The 22,811-nt window shown below is 48.0% G+C and overlaps 1 protein-coding gene across 4 annotated transcripts in view; it reads right to left on the bottom strand.

Moving 5' to 3' along the window:
• The window catches only part of Lrch (Leucine-rich-repeats and calponin homology domain protein), a 31,087-nt gene that overhangs the window by 3,593 nt on the left and 4,683 nt on the right, over positions 1–22,811 (bottom strand). For 2 of the 4 annotated variants that reach the window (XR_001890747.1, XM_017910560.1), the window contains exons 2-12: positions 7,123–7,267; positions 6,801–7,033; positions 6,417–6,553; positions 6,099–6,314; positions 5,636–5,797; positions 5,133–5,254; positions 4,862–5,008; positions 4,397–4,797; positions 4,164–4,315; positions 3,936–4,073; positions 3,781–3,858 (exon numbers count right to left, since the gene is read on the bottom strand). Coding sequence is in view for 3 of the 4 variants with exons in the window: in XM_017910560.1 (XP_017766049.1) it covers positions 3,781–3,858; positions 3,936–4,073; positions 4,164–4,315; positions 4,397–4,797; positions 4,862–5,008; positions 5,133–5,254; positions 5,636–5,797; positions 6,099–6,314; positions 6,417–6,553; positions 6,801–7,033; positions 7,123–7,267 (1,931 nt within the window). In the remaining variant the exon portion in view is untranslated. Of the gene's footprint in view, positions 1–2,261; positions 2,751–3,780; positions 3,859–3,935; positions 4,074–4,163; positions 4,316–4,396; positions 4,798–4,861; positions 5,009–5,132; positions 5,255–5,635; positions 5,798–6,098; positions 6,315–6,416; positions 6,554–6,800; positions 7,034–7,122; positions 7,268–20,466; positions 20,533–22,811 lie in introns of those variants that run through there. The other 2 variants (XM_017910561.1, XM_017910559.1) reach the window with 2 other exon arrangements.

The raw sequence follows: 22,811 nt of genomic DNA, 5'->3' as shown, positions 1-22,811 counted from the left end.
CGAAACGTAACTTAACGGTCAAAGTAACGGAAGTATTCTGGAAGATTCAGCTTGCCTTGCATTCTCATGGATGATTGTACGTTGGCATAGTTGCAGAATATAGCAACTGGTGTGTCGTTACGTCATACAGTTACCTCGCAAATACGTGCGCCTACGATCAGTTCGAAGTATAGATTTTTCATGTAAGAATCGATATAACCTCAAAAAAAAAGAAGTCAAAAAACAGACATACTTCTACGATTCTACTTGTAGACCGTAATAGAAGCCATTGATTTGTCGTAAAAATTCCTTTGTGCATTCTTGATCGATTCGGGATAGCGTCGATACATCCAACACACGTGTTTACTCGTGTCGTTTCATTCGACGCACTAACAGCGATGTAAAAGCATCTCGGAGAGTCGCAGCGCATGCGCGGTTCAACCGTCCAAGGCATTTGGCACTACGCTACTACGAAACAATATTTTCGATTCGACGCGTGTCCATGGAGCAAAAAACCGGAAGCAACGATCTGCCGCGATTCGAAGACTCGATATAAGCGACCCGTTCCTCCTCAAATTCCTTAATTATACGCAATATATTCCTTATCATACGAATATATATGTATATATGTATATATAGAAAGAGAATAAGTTAGACGTGTGTATAACGATATACATGTCGTACGTCCGCTACGTTTTTGTTTTGTCGTTAAACTCGTTTATACGAAAATATGGAGATTATCTTAGGCTATGACCGAATTGCTTGGTCGGTGAGGTGTAAGTACTCTTGCTTTGACGTTCCGCTCCCAACGAAAAGATTTCTTGTCTCGACCAAGAGAAAGAGAACAAGAGAGAGGGAGGGAAATGGAGAGAGAGAGAAAAGAAAATTTATCGTTGCCGCGATCTCGTGAGGGAGGGACGCAATACTGCTCGTAAACAATAAAAAACAAGATCGAATGAGAATTCCTTTCGATTTCGAATGTGCGTTAAACCTACGTACCAAAATAGGAAATCTTTCAACTCAAAGAGATTTCTAGCACCTTGTTGCGAATCCTGTAGTACTCGAAGGCTACCTATCACAGACCCATCAATCCTGAAAGAGCCGTAGGCGATTTATATTGGTCGAACAATAAAAAAATACTACCATTCGAGGTATACACGAAGGTTCTTTCCTCTTTCTTCTCATTGAACTCCGCCATCGTCTCAGGCGATGCCGCAATACCGGTTAAGAAAATCCAGTTCGTTTTCGTTCCCCTCGTTTCTCGCGATTTCGCGTGATCCTGTCATCCAGAGAGATCATTCGAATCCAAAGCTACCGATGAGATATTTCTCGAACGAGTATTGGACACCGACTCGCCACTTCGACCATCAACCCCGCGCGTAGCAAAATACTATTTTCCCGACAGATCCTGCTCGACGATAGCTCTCACCGATCGCAACGATCCAGCGATCCAAACGAACGATTCATCGTTCAAGGTACATGCACACACACAGGCGATCTCATTTGATATGCGAGCGTTTGGCAGCTTTGATTACGCTCTTTGATTTCGCATTCTCATCCATCGCGAGATGTTCGCGTTCCACGACCAGAACTCGGGCACCGATGTCCCTTCGAGTCCTCGTCGAAGGCTTACACCAAAACAGAAACGCTTAATTAACCTACGCACTACATAGCAGTTTCTACAACTAGGCGGGCTAAGTGTTTACGATGAAGCGCCACTCGATACTTAGGAGCTATTCGAATACTAGTTGACCGAAATTTTCCAGCGTCTCTCTGGAGCCACAACGATGGAGGCAAAACAACGACCCTGTTTAAGCTAGAGCTGTGACACGATCGGTAATAAATTAAGTCGGATACACAAGCAAAGCGCTCAGCTGCTTAAATAGACCAAGGATCAACCGCGTACTCGCGAAACGTTTGTCCACGGACAGAAGGTTCGGGGTGTCTCGATTCGGTAGCGATTCGTTCAACGAAGGATTGGGAAAAGAAAACGAGCACGGAAATCAGAGGTCGCGAAAGTCCATCGAATCAGGATAACGAGACACTTCTGACAACGATAGCCTCCATACGATTTCCCGGATATCGTACGTATCGTGCTTAAAATACGCTCGCAATTAGCATCCGTGTCGGAAGGGGGCGAGTACTCTGCGCGACACTCGACCCCGTTCTTCGGCCGTCAAAGCAAACGAGGTACAAAGAAGGTGAAATAAAAAAAAAAAAAAAAAAAAAGAAGAAATTACGATAAAAATATCGTGCCGCCCTAAGAGTACTAAGTAGGGCAGAAGAGACCGGGGTGAGCGGCGTGCAGTTGAATCGAGCGACTCGATGGCTCGACGAATCGAGAAATTATCGATGAAACGTTAATCAGGAAATTGAGAAAAGCGTTCACCCGAGTCGCTGCACCAATCGCGTCGCGATTCGATATATCGGAGTAATCCCAGAGTAATCTTCGATTGTGCTTTTGTCTTGCGAGCGTCGTTCGTTCCATCGTTTTGCACTCTGGCGTTCTCGTCTTGCTCGCTCTTTTGTTTCTTTTAGTCAGGGATGGGAAAGAGATAGAGCAGAACGAGGGTAGACAGGAATGTGGCGAAAAGCATCGCGGATAGAACGCGATCCTGAATCGCATGGGATGAACCTGCGGCCGATTCTTCGGTATCTTTCTCTCCGTCGCGGAGAAGAAGAAGAGCGGAGACGAGACGCGCCAGAGCCTCCAGCCCGTACGCGTCCATGTAACCCACGTCCATGAGTGCGTCCGCGTCCATTAACACCTCCTGCAACACCAACAACGATACTACTCAGTCCCAGTCTCTACTACGTCGCTGGTCGATTTCAATCGCTTTCTTTTTGACATTACAGAACCCTGCCCTTTTACATCACTCTTGCTTCTTCGAAGCGACACCCTCCTCGAGATCAACGATTCGAACCTTCCGCGAGAGAGCTTCGACTTTACGGATTAAACGCTGCACGAAAATCCTTCGATTTAGGTGCTTCGTCGAGAAAGTGAACACACTGCCAGACTTGGGTAGCGTTATTAACAGGTGTACCCAATTCTGGTTCCTACCTCGAAAGGATACAGATACGAGTAGCTAGGCTCGAACAGCGAACAGTTGTCAAAGAGAGACGCAATTATCGTTAAATCGCACAGGAGAACGTCAAGAAGAAGACGCTAGGACGAGACGCGTTCGAAGCGTTCTCCGACGAAGCGACGAGCGACACAAAAGCGAATACGAGTCTAGGCGCATGCAACTAAAGCTTCTTTCTTGGCTTCTCTCCACTTCTTTCTTCCAATTCTTGCGTTTCTTCTCTTTTGCTTTTCGTTTTCCTTCGTTTTATTCCTTTTGGAACGAGAAAAGTTTTGAAAAAAGGCGAATCGCATACCCTCGCGACTGAATAAAAATCGGGGACTGACTAGTAGTTGTTGGAAATATCATGGACAAACGTACCGGGCTGTTGTCGAAGCGTTAGTTACGACCCTGCCAAGAGGCGTTCCGATCGACGATAGCACGGATGTCTTTCGATTTTGCACTCGGACATCGTGCTTTCACGATAAAGAGACACGAACGTGTTCGCAGGGCGTGTCGAGTACGGTCGTCACGGAAAAGTACGTCCAGTAACCAAACAGGGAAACAAAAAAATGATTTTGTTCCACGTGGAAGCATACGCTTTGTCTAACGTGCGTTATACATGCCGCAGGACCATTAGCGAGAGACAAAGCACGAAAACTCTCTTTCTCGAGAGAGAAAGAAAAAGAGAGAGAGAGAGAGAAATGGAATAATAAAAGGTATCGAGCGAGTAGCTTACCTCATCGACACCTATCTTCCGACACGCTTCGAGGAAATTGTCGACGTTACGCCTGCATCTTGCCATTGTCAACTTGGGCTGTAAATCGGAGTATAATCGTTATGCTCTAATCGTACGGAGATCGTCACCTCAATTAGATAGCCAAGAATACTTACCACAGCAGGTGAAGGAACGTGGATACTGGCAACCGATCGAGGTCTTACATGATTTGCCAAGTGACAAAGTACAACTCCGTCCGTTAGCGCCGGGGCAAGGTCTTCCGGCAGAGCCATCTTCAGCCGGGTTTCGATGTGCTAAAAGTAAACTCAAACCTTAGCTATCTCTCTGTTGTAACAGGTGATTAACAGGCGAAAGTTGATTCTTTCGTTCTTTCCAATACCCACATTTCGCAGTTGCTCGATCAGGTCAGCTTCCTCCTTGGCACGTTCGAACTCTCTTCTCATGGTAAACGAATATTTCTCTGGCACGTTGCTGTTCCATGTCACCGATCGAGGAGACTTTGGACTTCCACCGTTCCTGCTGGGACTCTTGTTACCTAACAGATACCATCGACGTCGCGTTTAATCGCATAAAACGTTAATCGTCGTTTCGCCGCCTCTGCGTTTCTCTATTTTACCTTCCACGTAGCCAACGGCGGTTTTGACTAGCCTAGGCGTGTGTCCTGGACTGGTGTTGGAGGATAAAATGCTCGAAGATGTTTTGATCGGCGAATTAGGCTTCTTATAGGGCTGCTCGAGGTATTTCCCGTTCTTATTGTTGTATTCGTTATTGCTACCGTTGATAATCGGCGTGTTCTGATAGTTGATGCGTGACGGAGTTACCTTCTGCACTGGTCTCTTGGTCGCGTTCTCCTCGTTGAAGATCTGTTTACCGGTCATACCCACCGCGTCTTTATTGCTAGCCAAGTCCGTCTCGTTGTTTTGCGATTCGTTGCCTGGTGGTGTGACCTGTTCTCGAGGCCTGTATACGCTGGGTCCCTCATTAGCCCTCTGTTGCCTCAACGCCTCTTTATACTCTCTGAAACACCACCATTATCGTACAGCTACGCAACCGACGTCCATTGGTGAACGCAAACGCATACCTGTAGGTCTGTATGTGATTGAGCGGCCTCTTTTCGTCCCCGTTCATCAAAGAGGTAGCGTTCGCGGTCGACGTTTGCAACGGTTGCACGGACTGCGTGTTCGTTGATACCGGTGTCGTTTGATTCAGATGAGCGGATTCGAGGGGGCTGAAACAGAGGCGGGAAGGACACCCGGTGATTAAAGCTCGTCTATTAGCCGGTAAAAATCACTACGCATCCACGTGATGCACAGCGACAGGAACGGTGATTGGCTTATTAACAGCTCGCTTACCCGGGTGGCGTAATCGACGCGTGGTAGAGGCCAGAGGTCATCGGTCTTCTGACATCGCCGCCGTTCTCCGAGGTGCTTCTTTCTAGTTTCCTCTTTTCCAACTGATCGTGCAGTATCATGGCCTGCGAACAGAGTATCGTTAAGACAAAGAGAAACTCGGGAGAGAAAGCCGGGCGAGAGAAGGAGATAACAGAGAACGAAAGGTGAGCGGATTCCTAACACGCCGGTCGGATGCCGCGCGCGTTAATCGCGAGGGACGCGCTGCCGGCGAGTTCTTTCAATGGGTTAAGGTCATTCAACGAGGTTTGAACGACGGCCAAGCACGGCTCGACAACACAGATATCATTTTCAAGGGGCGCGTGAGTTCTATTCACTTGCTAAATATAGACGTTGTATCATACGCGGCCGGACACGGAGTAACTCTGAAACGTTGGAAAAGCTTGACCAAGCTGGAGACACCGCGCGGAGACGGCCGAAGCCTTGGGTCGACCTAGGCAACCTACCTTGCCGAGCTCATCCTCGAGCGACGTGTGCTCGCCAGGCGAGATGGTACTAGGAGTCGAGGTTCCGCTGCAGGATCCGTTCACGCTCGTCTCGTGTGGCAGCGTGATGGAAAGCGGCGAGCACTCCTGACGCCACAGGCTCCGGATCTCACCGTCGTGCACCTGCGCGGAAAAAGGTGTCCAAGCAGGAGGTACTATGAGAAATCGTCGACCGTGTACGCGCTTGCGTGCGTTCGAAAGTTTATTTTCCATTCTTTCGCTACATGTTCCAATCGGTTAGGGTACACGAAAGCGTATGCATAGGTTTCTCTGGCTAGTTTGTACTAGTCTGAGGAGAGTGTTTATCTACGATACCGTGGAGTCTCTACGAAGCTTCGTAGCCGAAAAGCTTGCCGCAGAGCCACGAGAAGGAGAAGAGACGCAGAGATACGAAGAAGGCGAGGAGAAAGACGAGGAAACTAACCGCGCTGTGAATCTCTTGAGACCAGCGTTTGTCGACACCGTCACTGGTGCTGTATCCGCTGTCGACGTTGTGTCTCCTGTGAGTCCTCGTGTCCAGGGTCGCGTGACCTCTGACATCCAAAGGTGTTCTTCTCACGCGGCCGCCTCTGGCTCTCTCGTGTTTCGCCGCCTGTCTCTCCAAATACTTAAAGATGTGCGTTCGCCCGCGAATGCATAGCTGTAAACAGAGAGATCGGGAGGATAGTCGAGCGTTTAACAGATGTTTGGATAATTAGACAATGGAATCGAGAGTCTGACGCAGAAGCTACTCTATGCTCACCGAGGCAGGCGGCGAGGTCAAGGGATTATCGGCTAGCCGAAAGTCGACCAGGCTCTTCATTTTCCTCATCTCGTTTGGAAGCACGGATATTCGGTTGCCGCTGATATCCAGCTTTACGAGTCTCAGGTACGTCAGTTCTGCGCAGAACGTTCGTTTTTACGATCGCGAGCTGCATCGTTTCATCGGCAATGAAACGAGAGCCCGAAGAGAGAAGGGAGAGACAGAGAGGAGAGAGAAGAAAAGGGAAAGAAGGCGGGGCAAGTAGAAAAAGAGAATCTCGATGCAGGGATTGAAAAATCTCCAACGATCGAATGAAACGCGAATTCCTATCCCTGGCGTGGCACCTGTGCGATCGGCCTTAAGCAGAGTGGCGGCGCTACCTACCTATAGGCAGGTGCACGATCATGTTGCTCCTCAAGTCCAAGGACCTAAGTCGCGCGAGATCGCCCATCCGAGGCGGCAGATTGGTGATTTCGTTGCAGCCGGCGTCCAGCTCTGCCAATGCCGTCATCCTGCCCAATTCGTCCGGCAGGGATGCCAATCTGTTGTGAGCGACCAGCAACGTTTGCAGCGGTAGCCTGCATATCTCCCGAGGTAGAGACGTCAATTGGTTGCGACTGCGAACAAAACCGACTATGCGAGTTAATTCTAAGCCCGCATCGATGGTGGGGATCATCAAGCAACGCGACTTCCTGCCTCTACCGACCTAAGATCGAGGTAGTTGAGGGACTGTAGCATCACCACGGTTTCCGGTATTATTCTTATGGCATTGTGGTAGAGATGTAGCTTTTCGAGGAACAGAAATTCCGTCACCTCTTCCGGTAACTCGGCGAAACGGTTCTTCGAGAGATCTGCAACAAGAACGAAACAACCATTACTCGTGACTCGTCGTCGTCTCGTCGCATCTTTCCCATATACCATTAGCATCCACTCTAGCGTTCGCCGTCAGCAGTGTTAGTAGGCACAGTTGACTTTCCCGAATTCGATCTTCGGTGAAGGAACGAACGTCAGAGGTGCCATTTTCAAGAATCAACGAGGACAACGACGAACGCCAAAGTGGATTCTACTCCATACGAGACACTCGATTACTTCTCGAGGAAGTACGATTACTCCGGGAGACATCGTCAGGATTCCCGTGGCAACAGCTGTGCTCCGGTTAGGGTGGTGCTCGAGTTCGTTGGGGGTTCTTATGAATGGGGTGCGACGGTCACGTGCATGCACAGTCTCGAAACGTAGGAAAAGGATAAGGGTGGCTCAGCTGCTGTTGGCTTCGGGCCTCCTTTCTGATCAATAACTACCGCGCCTCTGTGCTTTCGTTTCCTCCGGGAGCCGGTTAACCAACGGTTCGACTCGTCGCTTTCCTTCGAGCCGGCTTTTCCAACTCCCTTGACTATCGACCGCGCCCATCCCGACCAACGACACCCCCGATACGTCTCTCTCACGATTCCGTCCGTCAAGACAGGCGTGCAAGTTCCGAGACGAGCCTTCGAAACTGGTCCACGCGGATCGGAACGCTAATTCGAGGAAATCTCTCGCCGCTTTCTCGGAAATTGCATCTCGACCATCGAATTTATGCGATCGGAGAGGAAATTGCGGATCGATCGTCGACGGTATATCCGGCTTTGTCGCAAACACCTCGGGTAAACACGTCCCTGCTGTCTGCTGGTCTGGACTCGCGAGTCGGCTCGCAGGAGAACTTATTACCATCGGACTTGTATCGAATGAGCGGCTGCGTTTCCCTCGTGCACGCCCACGACCGTAATATGGGAACGAGTGCATGGGGTGGAAAGCAAAAGCGTGGAGCCATCGGTACACGGTCGATCGCATAATCGTCGTGTGTAAGGGCGTCGCCCGTTGGTGTTGGTGCGATGCAGACGAAAATAGCAACCCCTATTCCGTTCTCTGTGCCATCGCCACGACTCACTCTCGTCCAAATGAAACTAAACAAATTTTTACCGCGCCTCTGTCGACTCTGTCTAATCCCCTCGAGGATCCGGTGGTACTCCCTGCAGTACTCCCTGTCGTACTGTAACGATCGATCTCGATCCCCTTTCGGAACGTGCGAAAGGAACCTTGGCAAAGTCACCCCGCGTCGCACGCGAGGACCTATCCGAAAAATGAATTAGCTATGGAAATTCGTGACTATGGCACACGAAGGGTGTTCCCAAAGGGGTCGGTGCACCGGGCGATTCCAAGGACCAAGGTCTAGGTCCGAGTAGCCGATCGATAGCATACGCGATACGTAGATTGGCGTGACGCGGTGCAAAGTTCCTAGAGTGTGATTCGCGAGCGGATGGGCGTGGCCCGGTTGTTGTCCACGTTGCGGTTTTCCGCGATGAGAACAATTAGGCGGATAAGCGGCGCTTAACCCGGCTGCCTTCCGACCGCTAATAATACCACGCCAACGGAATATCAAGTCCCCAGCCAGATCGAAGTGTTTGCATTTTTATAGCACGCCCGCGAGTCGCCGCTTGCTTATGCATACGAAGACAATAACGCCGGAAAGACGGTCCGCGCGATCACAAAGGGTTGCACGTATATGACAACGCGCCAGTGGAAAACGTACGCCTGGTAATTTCCATGGTAATCCAAGATAGAGAACGACGAACCGGACGCGACTGAGATGAGCTAGGTAAAAATGGAGCGTGTTCCTTGGACGATTAATCGGTTCGATAATGGGTTCCGTAATCGGTTACGACACCTTACGAGTCGCAGGCCGCCTGAGAAACGATTCTCGCGATTTTCACGCAAATCCCCGTGTTCCTGCGAGCAAAGTCACGCGATTATTCCGCGAATCTCGCGAGTTTACGGGGTCGTGAGCAAGCCGCGGCGTTGTTTGGGCGTGCCGCGTCACGAAACGTCGGCTACCATCGGCGATACGAAACGCGGGGGTCAACGACCACGTGCAAAAATTGCCTCGTGCGCTAATTCAAAGTCAGCGTGAACGCGAAGCTAAGGGAAATGGTAGGTCGTTCGACTGTCACGCGAAAGTTCGATAGACGAAGGTCGGTTGGAGTAATCGCGAGACGCTGATGAAATTGCCGGTGAAACGTGGATAAAACGGGAATAAAAGGTGGATAAAATCGTGGATAAATCCGGGAAGGAAATACTGCATAACCACGTTATGTTATCCTTGCGGGTGTACACACGGGGTTATAAGAGTTCGCATAAGGGCCGCCGTGAAACCGTGGAAACAGAGGGTCGGCCGATCGATAACGCCCCCATAGGAGATATCGTCCATGGGGTGAGCCGCACGAGGAGTGCAAGGTGTCCCATGAACGGCGAGCCACCCTCTTTTCCCGAGCTTCTCTGCCGGAAAATAAAATCATTCGGGACGCGGCGAACGCCTCGCGAGCTAACGATCGGTAACGACGTTAGAAGTTCGCTAACGAGCCACGCGGTCCGTGCACTCGAAACCGATTTAATTCCACTCCAGATACGTTATTAAACGGTAACGCGCTTAACGATCAATTCCAGAGCCGTGATTAACACTCGAGGGGTGAGCGGAACGGATGACAGAGCGCTTTGCCGTTCCTTTCTCGCGATCAATCGTTGGGCTGTCGATCCGACTGTCGTCCCGACACAGACCTCGTGCATCTTGCGTCGCTAGGTGCGATTGACTTTCACCGTGATTCCCGGCGAGTTGCGTTGCCACCAACACGTCGCACGAGGAAAGAAAGGAGAAAGAGCATGACGAGAAAGGGAGGAAATCGTGGCCGCGAAGTCGTGCATAGACTGGAAACTCTGCATGCTCGTTTCGCCCTTGAACCGCGTGGCTACCGCGGTGGTGTCGTTGGTCGAGGAGATCGCGTCAAAGGCGAAAAGAGAAAATCGTGGAACAGCCACGGGTGGAGGGGTACGGGAAGGTGGAGCAAGAAAGGACGTATGCCATCGTTGCTTTTGTAAGTGGCCGACACACCACTTCCGGCGACGAGGACGCGAGCGCGGACGCGACTCGCATACTCTATGCAGCCGATGGCGGACGGAAGAACAGTACCGAGTGGCACTTTGCGATCGGATCGGCGACAGTCGAGGAACGAACATCCGATTTTTCCTTTATCCTCGCTTTATCCTCGCTTTATCCTCGCGTTACCCTTCCCTCGTCTTTGGTACATGGTCGAATCGGTGGATGCCTGATGGCCATGGCAGTGTGGCATCGCGTGACGAGGATGGACGAACCGATGATCGATCGTGTCGAAGTCGGACGTCGCCGAGACCGGTCGGCAGGCTAGCAGGACGAGTCGTCGAGCATCTGGTAGTGGATGATTTGACGTTGCATGAATTAAACTCGAACGCAGGGATCGGTGGAGAGAGAAGGTGGAATAAAGAAGGTAGTATCGCAGCCGGTTTCCATACTCCTGACCGTGGCAAGCAATGCGTGCCGAACAGTGCGTCGCATTGTGTATGCTGCGTGTTCGAGCGTACCGGTACACGCGCGTACGCTCGCGCGAGCCGTACGCGTCGGATCACGAACAAAGCACGCGTGTCCCTCTCTCCAGACCGATTTCCATTTCCATTTCCATTTCCATTTCCATTTCCATCGCGATCTTCGTTTTTCGCTGCCTCACGACCGCGACCGAATTTCGTTCGTTCTCAAGGACTCCGAGTTACGCGTTCCTTACACACACGAGTGTAAAGAATGCCTTGCATTTCTCTTTCAAGTTAATTGCATTTCTTCAATTTTACGATACGTTTAACATCGCGAAACAATGACTGGATGAGTACCCGACTACCGAGCATGATTGATAATGGAATATCTGAACCGCAGTCTCAACGCGGATATCCTCTGCTTTATCGCAGTTATGTATCAGTGGGATAGTCCAACGAGTGACTGAAATCGTCATTGAAATACCGCGAGAGGGAAGCTCGAAAATAATACAAACCGGAGAAATTTATTTCCCAGTATTTTCGTTTCTATCACGTAACCATTTCTATCCACCATCCCATAAAACCGTGCTATGAAGACCGTTTGATAAGAAAATCGTGTCGCCAGACTGTCGCGATTCTCATCGACAAGTCGACAGACAAGAAAGTACGAAACGCGATGAAAGCAAGACGTTAAAACACCGAGTTCCAATGGAACCGTGATAAAAAGCACGCGTTTCCGTTCACGATCGAGGAAACCAGCCAGTATTTCTGTAACTCGAAAATTTCCAAAGCCACATACTCGTCCGCAAGGTAAATACGAGCAAAGAGACAGCGGTGACGATTACGCGCGTTGATTCGACGATTCACGACGCGTGAAATCCGAGGCGGAAGCGTGAACAATCGATTCGTCGTTGGCCGCTTTCGCAGAAAAACTTTTGCCTGCTCGTCGAAACGAGAGTTCACCACTCGTTGCTTTCCTCAGGCTGCCGCGACGCCGCTTCGAATATCACGGCATCGCGTTGGAACATCGACATCAACAGCGGCGTGGTACGACTACCCTGTGCGCACCCGTCCTCGTCCGCTTTCTTCTGGCTCCGAAAAGCTCTCCTCGAGGGTCTCGTTTACCCAACTCCCTCGCCTGGTTCTCAGCGAACGCGGACCGAGTTCCCAGACTGCACAACTCCGCAGCGCCATCCTTGACCCAAAAACTAATACCCGAGGTGGAAAAGAGCGAGCGACCCGAAGAGCCAGCTCGTCGAAAGGTGCACGGGGTGTAACGAAACCACGCTCGATAACGCGTCGAAAGATCGCGTTTCAGCGGCGCGCAGCCAGCGTTCCGCTCGAACGGACCATTTTTTCCAACGACCTCCTGCGACTATCGGATGGCAGCCTGGCGTCTCTCTGTCGAGAACGCGATACCTCGGCGTCGACTCCGATTCGAGGCTGTTCAACATCCGCGACTTCGTGCGGGTGAAAAAGGCCGTTCCCCGATCTATAGACCGATGTCTCCTGATTGGCGGAGGATCGGTATACAGAACGGAAGCGGATGGAAAGTTTGCAGGAGGTTCCGCGACGACTGCAAAGGGCCAGGTTCGATCGCGCCACGGAGCAGACCCTTTGTTCGTAACCACACCGCGTAACCACTAAACAAAGACCGGTACACAGGTCGTCCCCCTAGAGGCTAGACCCAAGGACGCACTCCTGCAGACGTGTCTTTTGTTCCGCGTCATCGTCGATCAATCGATGACACTTTCTCCAGACGACTGTCTTTATCCTGACGGGGTGGTAACTGGGTGGTTAGGCTCGAGGTCCTTTGGCTTGGGTGCTCTTGGGTGCTGAGTTTGGGATCGCTTGCACGTCGAGTGACAAGTTTTATAATAAGATTCTTATTGTTGTAACCACGTAACGAAATAACGGGGATTATAGATCGTGCCCTGATCCACAGCGCGTTTATGTTATTGGTGGTAAGATCTCGAGGATATAGGAAGTCTTCCTCGCCTGTAATTATTTACGAATCAAGGAATACTTGAACTGTCACGAAAAGCCTACATTTTAAGACACTCTCTGCAGAGTATTCCTATGAAATTTCGATGATCCTAGTTTTCCTCTATGTGCCAAGTTTTACGAGAGAATTCCAATTGTGAGCCAAGTGATAACGAAGATTATAAATCGTGTCCTGATCTACAGCGCGTTTATGTCATTAGTGGTAAGATCTCGTGGAGATAGAAAGTATTTCCTCGCCAGTAAATATGTACGAATCAAAGAATCTTCAAAGAATCGCAAAAAGCTTACATTTCAAAATATTCTATGTTTTAAAATTCCTGTGTATTCCTGTGAAATTCGAGACAAAATAGGCCACTTGAGAAGATGCAAGATCATCCTAATTTTCCTCCGTTGATAAAATCCTCTTAAACCTTGTCTCTAAACATTCTACGCTACATTTTGCGTACTTGGAGCCACGACAAAGTGCAGAAAATAGATTATTTTGACCCTGTAAAGTAGCCTACACCCTTAACGACCTAGCCGGCTAATTTAGCCAGGGATAACGAGATCGAGCAGAAACGCGAGTCTCGAGTTCATTCGTTTCCATGCGAATTATTCGGCCTGCTCCGGGCCCGGTCTCTCCTAATTGAAGCCACGGACGAGGCTGCATGGATACAGATTCGGTTAGCCTTAATCGCGTGACGGCCTACTAATTATTCACGCTCGCGATTCCCCGGAATCAGAGTTACTCTTCCTATCTTCGGGATCTTCCATACGGGATTTGCATTCGCGTCCACACGGCATTGTCTCGAGAGATGATCCGCCTCTGACGCGTTTAGCGGTCTTCTGATCGTCAGGAACAGTCGGCTAGATCTATCGAGTCATCTAACGGTCCCTGTTCGCTCGTTTCATCGTCGTTCGCGACGAGATGCCTCGGTTCTGCGTCGCTCTGTTTACCGGTGAATAGCCTTTAACGACTGACCCACGGGGCTAATGGCGGCGGGAAGTCCCCGACCTTAGCGTTGGGCCCTTGGATGAGGAGGACACGCCTGCAACTTTAATTCAAAGTCAATTTTCTCGACAACGAAGCTTCGAATGAAAAAGATTTATTCTTCTTTTTCCACTCGTTTCTACATGTACAATCATCCCCTCCCGGTTGTACTACCATTACTGGGACACCCTGTATACGCGGTATACGAAGCTATTCGGCTTTCGAATTTTGAACAGGTTAGATACACGCGTCAGACTCGAACTTTGCGTACAATAAATTTGGCACAATAATGCTTTCAATACGATTTCATATTCTTGAAAACGCGTGATGAAGTAGATGAGAATTCGAAGAATATAGAATGCGAACGTGTACCATTTATATGGTGGTTCGATTAAAGTATTCGAATATGAGTACGAGTATATAAACACTGCAATTAAAAATTAATCCGTTCGACTTCGGAATCGTTTTCGTAGTTGCGGAAGACGCGCAGGAACTTCAGATAAAATTTATGTTCGCTCTTATCGAGGTTGCTATAGAGCTGTACATACGTATTTATTTTTATCGCATTAATTATTCTCGTATGCTGTATTTAAGTATACATTATAGGTTTGGTAATCGTGGCGTTAATGACAAGGTTGGCTGAATTAGGAATTAACACGAGCTAATTAAAAAGTGACTCAGGCTTTGAGTAATTTTAGCGTAATAGCAAAAGTGGTTGAAGTAGGTGTTAACAAGAATTAATTTGGAAACGACTCGCATGTTCGAATATTTCCGTTATGGTAATGAGAGATATTTTCTCGTAGATCCTTCGATATTCGATCAGGCCTTTTTTCATTTTATTTCCATGCATTTTTAACACCCGTGTATGGTACTTAATACTCGGTGTCGTTTTTCAATTTTTTCCCCAACGCGAGAACTTCATTTCAGGTTCAAAATTCGAATTATACGAATACTTCTGCGAGTAACTATGCAACGTGTTAGCGAAAATGCTATACACGTGATCCAAGATTTTCCGATACGAATTAATAGATTAATAGGAGAAGCGATGATAAAAAATAACTATATCAAGGAGAAAAAAACCAACGAGTACGATAATTTCCCTAGCCACTCGCGCAGTGTCTTATCTAGGGACACGTGTGTTCTCAGGCAAAGTCTCAAGATGGGAAATAAAATACTAAAATATAGAAATATTATTAGTACTTTGCGAAGAATCGAAGAACTTTAAATCGATCTTTACTCGATTCCAAAAGTCCTCATAACCGATTTTTCCGAAAGAATCGGTAGCTTCGATTTAAATAATTATTATTCAAAATAAGAGTATCTTTCATTCCTCATACTGAAAAGAAATCACGCGCAGTAAATAGCAAAGAATTGCATGGTTAAATCGCGTTTGTACCACGGTCGCCATTAATTTCCCAAATTTCCTAACAAATTTAACGCGCGAAATTTGAAATATTTCGAAACGAAACGCGAATAAATCGAACAGTTTCATAATCACCGGCGCAAATGATACCGGGAACGTTTATCACATTCGACACGGCAATTCGATAACATCGATCTGCAGGAAACATATAGCTTTTACTTATTCGGATTAGCCAAGTCGAGCAGAAAATACGCTGGAACCGCTCGCTCGTAACTTCCAAGCTGTTCCTACCGATTCGTGCCTATCGATTCCTTCGAGTACTCGATTCGAGTCGGAAACCAAGACTTCCTTTTCTGTACGAACAACCAAACAATCGCAATCCGTTGGAAGGTAGAAAAATAATAACGATTATTATCGCAGAAAATATACGAGAGATATAACAGAATGACTGCAAAGGCTGATATCGGCGCTGCAGATATCGCAGAACCGATGTCTGCAGATGCCAGCTCGTTTCATATTTTTACAAGTGCACGTTTATACGCGTCAACGTAACCCGACAAAAATGTCCCCTTATCAGCTACCCGAGAAACGAGCAGACCTTTTGCACGTATCGTTGCCAGATACCGCGAGACAAGAATGAAAAATCGCATTACGTCTAGTCGCTAGGCCAGAGCGATATAAATGAAAAAAGAAGGTGGCTTTGATCATCGGGACGGTAGTTTCCGGGTTGCCACCACGGCGTTTAGGGTCGGCAGTGGACGCCATGGAATCGGCAGCCAAGCAACCCTGCGTCTCTCTTGTTCCGCGGAAAAGCGAAGGAAAACCGATGCATTAGCGGAATGAAAGACATGAAAGAGGTCGGTAAGCGACGGACAAGCTCTCGCGGTTTGCCCTCGCCGCGGGTTGAGGATGTGCAGGAATGGATTAGGGTGGCGCGCAGGGATTCGGGGCTACGCGACAGGTAGAAGAGCGGGCTGATCGCACATGGTCGGTTCAAAGATTCGAGTTTGAAGAGAGAGACGGTGTCGTCTGGTGGCTGAAAGCCGGCAAAGACCCGGTGATATGCGAACAAAGCCGCGCGCGAGATCTGCTCGCTCGTTGAACGGTGGAAAATCGCGCGGCGGACAAAGCGCGGAAGATAAAGAATCGCGGCTTGTCTGGTGGCTGGTACGAGGCGAGAAAGGGATCCGTGTAAACGTCGTCGCGTTTTTTCCACCGTGCAAATGAAAATGTTTTCCCGTATTTCCTTTTCCGCGGCTTGACGATCGTGGAGGAGCGGCGTGTCGCGATTTCGCCAAGGACGAGGCAACGAGAGATAAAGAAGCGTCTCGGAATGTGGAACGGCCGGGAACACAAGTGGCACGGGTGGAAAAATTGAAACGGATAGAAACCGTGTCATTTTCATTAAATCAACCGAGCTGGAGGTGGATTTCGACGCGAGCTTCAACCACGGCCACGTTTATGCCGCGTTTCCACCGACTCTGCACCGCGTCTGCGATCGCTCTCGCGGTGTTTTTGTCCCTGGAAATTACCTCGTTCGTGGTGGAACCTCGTGCTAGAGTATTGCTCGACCGCGTAATTAGTAAATTCGCGAAAACTTACGGGATTCGTGCAATATCTCTAATAATTTATTGCGTTTTATTGGCTTATTCCGAGACCAAATTGTGGTTTTGATAAGAAGATCCGAAGACTCGGCCGTGAGTCAGCGAGTTAAAATCGATCCAAGAGAGCTGCACGTATCTTTTACTCGGATTTAATCGCTATAGCAGTCGATCGACGTTTATTCCGATCGATACCGACTCGTCGTGACAAGGAGATTCGACGCGGTTAACCCCGACAGATCATCCCGTATGGAAGCTTGTACGGACGGCTTATCGTTCGACGACCCAAGAATAACTTGATTACGTTCATTAGCCATCTATAACGCTAGCCCGAGCGATACAACAGTCCCAACCATAACAGTATTTCATACCGTTTCATTTCAACCCGTGCACGTAAGAGGCGTGCATGGACTGACAAACGAGATTACCTAGAACGACGATTAGCGACCGTCCCTTTCTTCTACCTGTCTCGACTATCGATACGCATCGACGGTTCACCTTCTTAGAAGACACGTATGCGTGTAAATACGTGTCCATCGCATCGAATCGCGTTTTATCCTAAAACTTTCGCCAACTACCCGGGTAACGCCGTTTCGTTGGATTCACCTTCTGAGAAAACGCGTATATTCGCGGTTGCGAGGAAAAATGACACGCTACAATTTCAAACAATTCTAGTGAACTTTTGAATCAGGTTACGGAACATATGATTTACGTATTTATCATAGACAACGAGTAAAAACGAATCCTACGCTAAAAAATATTATGCAATTTACCCCACTGCTGATAAGAATTAATATCCAGAATTTCTTTTCCTATACAATAATTCGTACAATTTCAACAAATTTTGGATTTTTCAATAGCCGTGTTGCCTAATATACGATTTACATATTTACCAGGAGAAAATTAACAAAAATAAATTGGATGTTTACAAAAATATTGTACAATTTACCTCACTAACTGAGAAGAAGAATTAATATCTAGAATTACATTTTTCCTTTACAATAATTTGCATAATTTCGACAAATTTACAATTTTTCAATAGCCGAGTTGTCTAACATATGATTTACATATTTACCAGGAGATAATGAACAAAAATAAATTGAATATCTACAAAAATATTGTGCAATTTACCTCACTACTGAGAAGAAGAATTAATATCCAGAATTTTAAACAACACCTCAAGAGTAAGAATATATAATGGCGTTTTTTCTAACAACCACAGATATAAGTACATCGTGTTTTGTCCAAAGGAATGACTCCGTTTCGTTGCTTTTTCCACAGGGAAAGAAACAGGAGAAAGAAGAAATGAAAGGAAGATGGTAGTCTCGTATCCGCAATGCGGCCAGGATTTATCGACGGACAAAACGCGACTCGAGACAACCGCGCCAAGTTAAGCCCGCGGTCGGTCGATCGACACTCAATCTTCCTTTTCCGTCGAAACGGACCTAAGCGTTTTACCGCGTTTGCGGTTGTTGCACCACACCGTGCAGCACTTCCGCGACCCGCGAATAAGAGGTTCCTCCTCTCTCGCCACGCGATTCCCGAGGGTCTCGCGAATCCTTCGCGAGAAGAAACGGGCACGTCCCTCTCGAGAAGATCGACTCGAGAAACGATTGACCCGATTTTCCAAACGATCACATCGTCCAACATCGTGAGCTCGCGTTTAAGAAGTCGTCGATGAGTTATGTTGATGAGTTGTACGCATCTGTCTTTCACTCGAGTTCCAGTACAACTGCATTTATCCAGAGCCACTGAAGAACGCACATGCTTCGTATAGACGGTGTTCAATAATTTCCCTAGGGTAATAATAATTAATAATAATGATAATTAGCTGCTTAGACTTGTATATTCAATCGGTAGTTCGGTTAATCGGGTGCAAATTAAAATTTTGTTTTACCGAAGAGAATACAAGGTAAGGATGTACGACAGACGACTTTTGTACGAGCTATAACAGAACTTCATTTATTCGAGTTGCTGAAGGGTATGATATAGAGGAGATTCGTCAACTAAGATGATTCATTCGAATAAATATATTCTACTAAAAATTTTGTTCGATTAGGTGAACCCTATTTGTCGAAACTCAGCAAAAGATAGACACCGATTCTCTTTGCCACCATGTTTTTGTAAGAATATTAAAAATTCAATTTCAGATATACTCAGATAAACTGGTCCCATAGTTAAATTAACCCCTTGCCTTACCATTTAAGTTCCAATGGCGCATGCCACAGTCGACAACAATGTTGGATACGACAAGCCACTTCGTCCGAACGCAGCGAAGAATAACGCGTAACTGAGACAGGAAAACGTCACCGAAAATTAACCACGAGTCTGACCCATGATGTTTACTTTCGCAGCCCTATCCACGACTCATGGCTCTCGCCCGTGATACTCGTATTTGGCCCTATCTCCGTACAAGCCTTGCACGATATTTTAGACGAAGGGGTTAATCGAGTATTAACCTACGTATTTCATAATTTTTTGAAAAACTACCTGAGTAAACTGTTTACCTGTTTGCAATAAAAGCATCTCACGATATTGAAATATTATGTATGATACATATTTCACAATCTGCAGAATAACGAATTGAACCTTTGTCTGTCTCTAAGATGAAATCCGACCCCTTGAAATTTTTACCGAAAATCTTCAGGAAAACTTCAATGGAGTTCTAATAAAACTGCCTTTACTCAAATCCGTTAATGAACGGGATCCTGACGGTAAGATATATATCTAGAATTCCTTATTTTTCCCACCACTTAAGTCTTCCGTACCAATAACGGAAGTTCACGTGCAGACACGCAGACTGGACCCACCGAACGGTTTAGCTGACCGATTATTAACCGAAATTTTGCAGCAATAAACGGAGTTCTTACACCCACGCTCTTTACACCGTACATACCACCCCGACCTGGCAATCGCCTGGAAATCTCCGATATCGTTCGCCCTTGTACCTCGAAAGTTTGCCAAGCACTCGGCAGTGCTCATCTCGCCGGTATTATCTCTTAGCCGTGCTTCCCGGTGCTCGTGAGCGGTTTTTCGCGCGAATCAGCGAACTTCGACCCGTTTCACGGTTGACCCATTTCATAGGCGGGCTCGTGGAACGCAAAACGAAGCGGGAACCCGATCACGGAGGTCGTGACCGTGAAATCCCTCTCGAATTTCAACGACTAGCGAACGAGATACTCGAAACGTGCCGTGGCAAGCATCACATGCGAGTTGTAATCGAAAGATCGAAGGGATTCCCAATCACTGATCCAGTGTGGCCCACGGTTGACCTCGCGAAGGGAGATTAAAAATACAGGAGTGGGTTCGCGAGCGTGTCAGGACGGCCCTGCGATACCGCTAATTATAACTCGACGACGAAACCACCGCGTTGCTTTGCACGCGCGATACGTTCTGAACCGATTGCACGCGTGTGGATACACCCGGTGCATGTCAGCAACGTGCCGCAAAACGGCCAAAGCGCCGTTGTGTACGTCGGGCTTTTCAGAGACGCTGCGTCGCTCTTGCCGTTTTTACGACCGTCTACTTTCGTCCGACCCTTCTTCCTCTAGTCGTCAACCTCGTTCCTACGCTTCGCTAATTAGCCACGCGACTTCCAAGCCAACAAGGTGTTTAACCGGGGGAGGTGGGCTAGTTCCGATTCCATGTCGCTGCCGAAATTCTAGGGTTGTCGATCGGATATTCTTATTTCTATGTCCCATTCTTGTTTTACTATGATTTTATGAACGCATCGTGAGAAGGTACCTCGTGGATGTGTATTTCGATGCACAAATGGAAAACTGTCATAGTTCATCCTGTGACGTTTAGCGTGTCCCCTGCCATGTGGGTCGCATATGTCCTATTCTAATCTCACTGTGCGGGCAGTTACAGTAGTTGCTCTGACTTGAACTATTCAACTATAATGATAATGCGCTGGGTCGAAAATTTTTCCTCATCCGGTTAGCTGTTGCGACCTTTTTGAAAGTGTGTACCTAAAATGTGTCAGAAAATGTAAGCGGCGACGAGTATACTCGTCACACACGGAATATGCGTGGCTGTTGTAATATGGAATTAAGTTGTAATGTAATAACAGTAACTGCTTTTTACGAATACATAGAGGATTGTCATTTTTATATGACGAGTATGCTCGAGAAAAACAGCTAACTGGTTATAAATATTATACCTTTTAACGAACTTAATACAGTGTCAGTTTTGCCGGTATGGGACGCGATATAATATTCCGCCCTCGTGGAGTGAAAATTGCAGGAAATCGGTGTGTCACGGGATTCGTTGATTACCATTGGAATTATAAAACAGAATTATTGTAATTATTCTCACATATATAATAGAACCGTTCTTGTGGAGAACAGCGCCACTCCACGATCTAACCGCGCGACTATTAATGGACGTGTCCATTGTAATAACGAGTGACCACTCGACGAATGTTATAGAGAAATAAATTATTATACGCGCGCTAGACACATATCGATTAACCGGTTCTCCTCGAAGAAGAAATAAAATAAAAAATGGCTACCGAAGAGTCACTGACAACGATGAAACGGCGAGTTAGGAAAAAGCAGTTTGCCGTATTTATTATGGCTGTTGACACTTGGGCGAAAGACAAGCAAGGCGCAGCTCGAGGGCACGCGAGATACGAGGCACACGGTCGTATCGGAAACATTCATCGCGTACTCTCGAAACGTGCGCGATATGATCTGTAGGCGAGTACCAACGCGAGTACTAGCACGAACAGCGACAGGGGCGTGTGATACGCCGACGCGTATAAAGACATTTCGAAAATGCAGTTGTCCACGAAGTTCCTTCGAATCGCCGCCATTGCGTGTCTCCGTCCCGCTTCGTCTAACGCAAACTCGAATACATAACCTCGATCGATACTTCGGATAATATTCTTTTTCCGTAGTATTTCCAGTAACAGTTTCCCGTCACTAGCTTTGTATACGTAACGAGGAGCAACATGAAAAGTGGAAAAGAGTATTTAAAAAAATACAGAGTTTTAAGTACGCGGTTTCGATATCTTGAACTCTCGAGTATATACTTCGAAGACAATTGTACATACGTATAACTTTTGCTCACCGCCACATCGTCGACGCCGCCGTCTCGTCGGCGCGCCGTATCCTCTAGATAATCGTACGTATGTACGCAAATCGTGTGCAAGCGAAACAAACGGGCATTCCCTATCAGGCATTCGAAATGCAGCGAACACGTGCTCAACTACTTTCAAAAGAAACGCCGTGACAGTTCGTCCCCGGCCACGCGATTCGTTCGTCGTGTTTTGAGAATCTCTCGCGACCCTCTGTCGGTGGTCTTCGATCACGAATTAGTCATTGGACGATGATCGCTCGCTACCGGTGGCGCTACCAGTAGCGCTACCGGTGACGATTCGACGAACGAGGGACGAGGCGGCTTCTCCACCCTCGGACTGCCGGTGAGCACTCTACAGAAACTTTATCTTCGAAGAATGCTCCTTCGGCAGAGACACAAGAGCGCGAGATAAGCGAGCATCGGCACTACAGCGATGCAAACGATGTAACGCGTTATGGAGTATCGACCTGTTGGCACCCCTGCCTCTGCAGCTGCGGTGTGTCTCTATCTTTAGCCTCGGACCGGCCCATCGCATGGGACTCTCCCATAACCATGGTGGCGCTCTACCCTCGTCTCTCTCTCGCTCCCTCTCTCTCGCTCGCGCGCCTGCTCGCACAGGCGTAACGTGCATCATATTTTGCCCCTGCAAAGACACCACTCCACACCCTGCTGTCCTTCCGCTGTGAACGACCGGACGAGAAACACGCGCCAAGGCGAAGCAACCTCACTGCTAATGTCTCTTCTCTTCGGTGATGCACCTGGAGACGAATTAATCAGAATCTCTCCAGTCTCGAGCATCACGACGTCTCCGAGACTGAATTAGCCTGGAGCGGTTGGAGAAGAAAACGCTTTCGATTCGCTAGACCGGTTCTCGCCGAGAGACACCTGTCGCGAACTCGACCGCGCACGAAAAGAGACGAGCGGTGACCGACTCGCCGCGAAACGGAGAAGAGAAAAAGGCACGGACGTGTGTACCACGGTGTGTGTGTGTGGGGGGGGGGGGGGGG

Source organism: Eufriesea mexicana, unplaced genomic scaffold (assembly GCF_001483705.2).
Source record: "Eufriesea mexicana isolate 0111107269 unplaced genomic scaffold, ASM148370v2 scaffold106, whole genome shotgun sequence".
Classification (NCBI taxonomy): domain Eukaryota; kingdom Metazoa; phylum Arthropoda; class Insecta; order Hymenoptera; family Apidae; genus Eufriesea; species Eufriesea mexicana.
The sequence above is the reverse complement of the archived record's forward strand: the minus strand, read 5'-3'. Positions and strand labels throughout refer to the sequence as shown.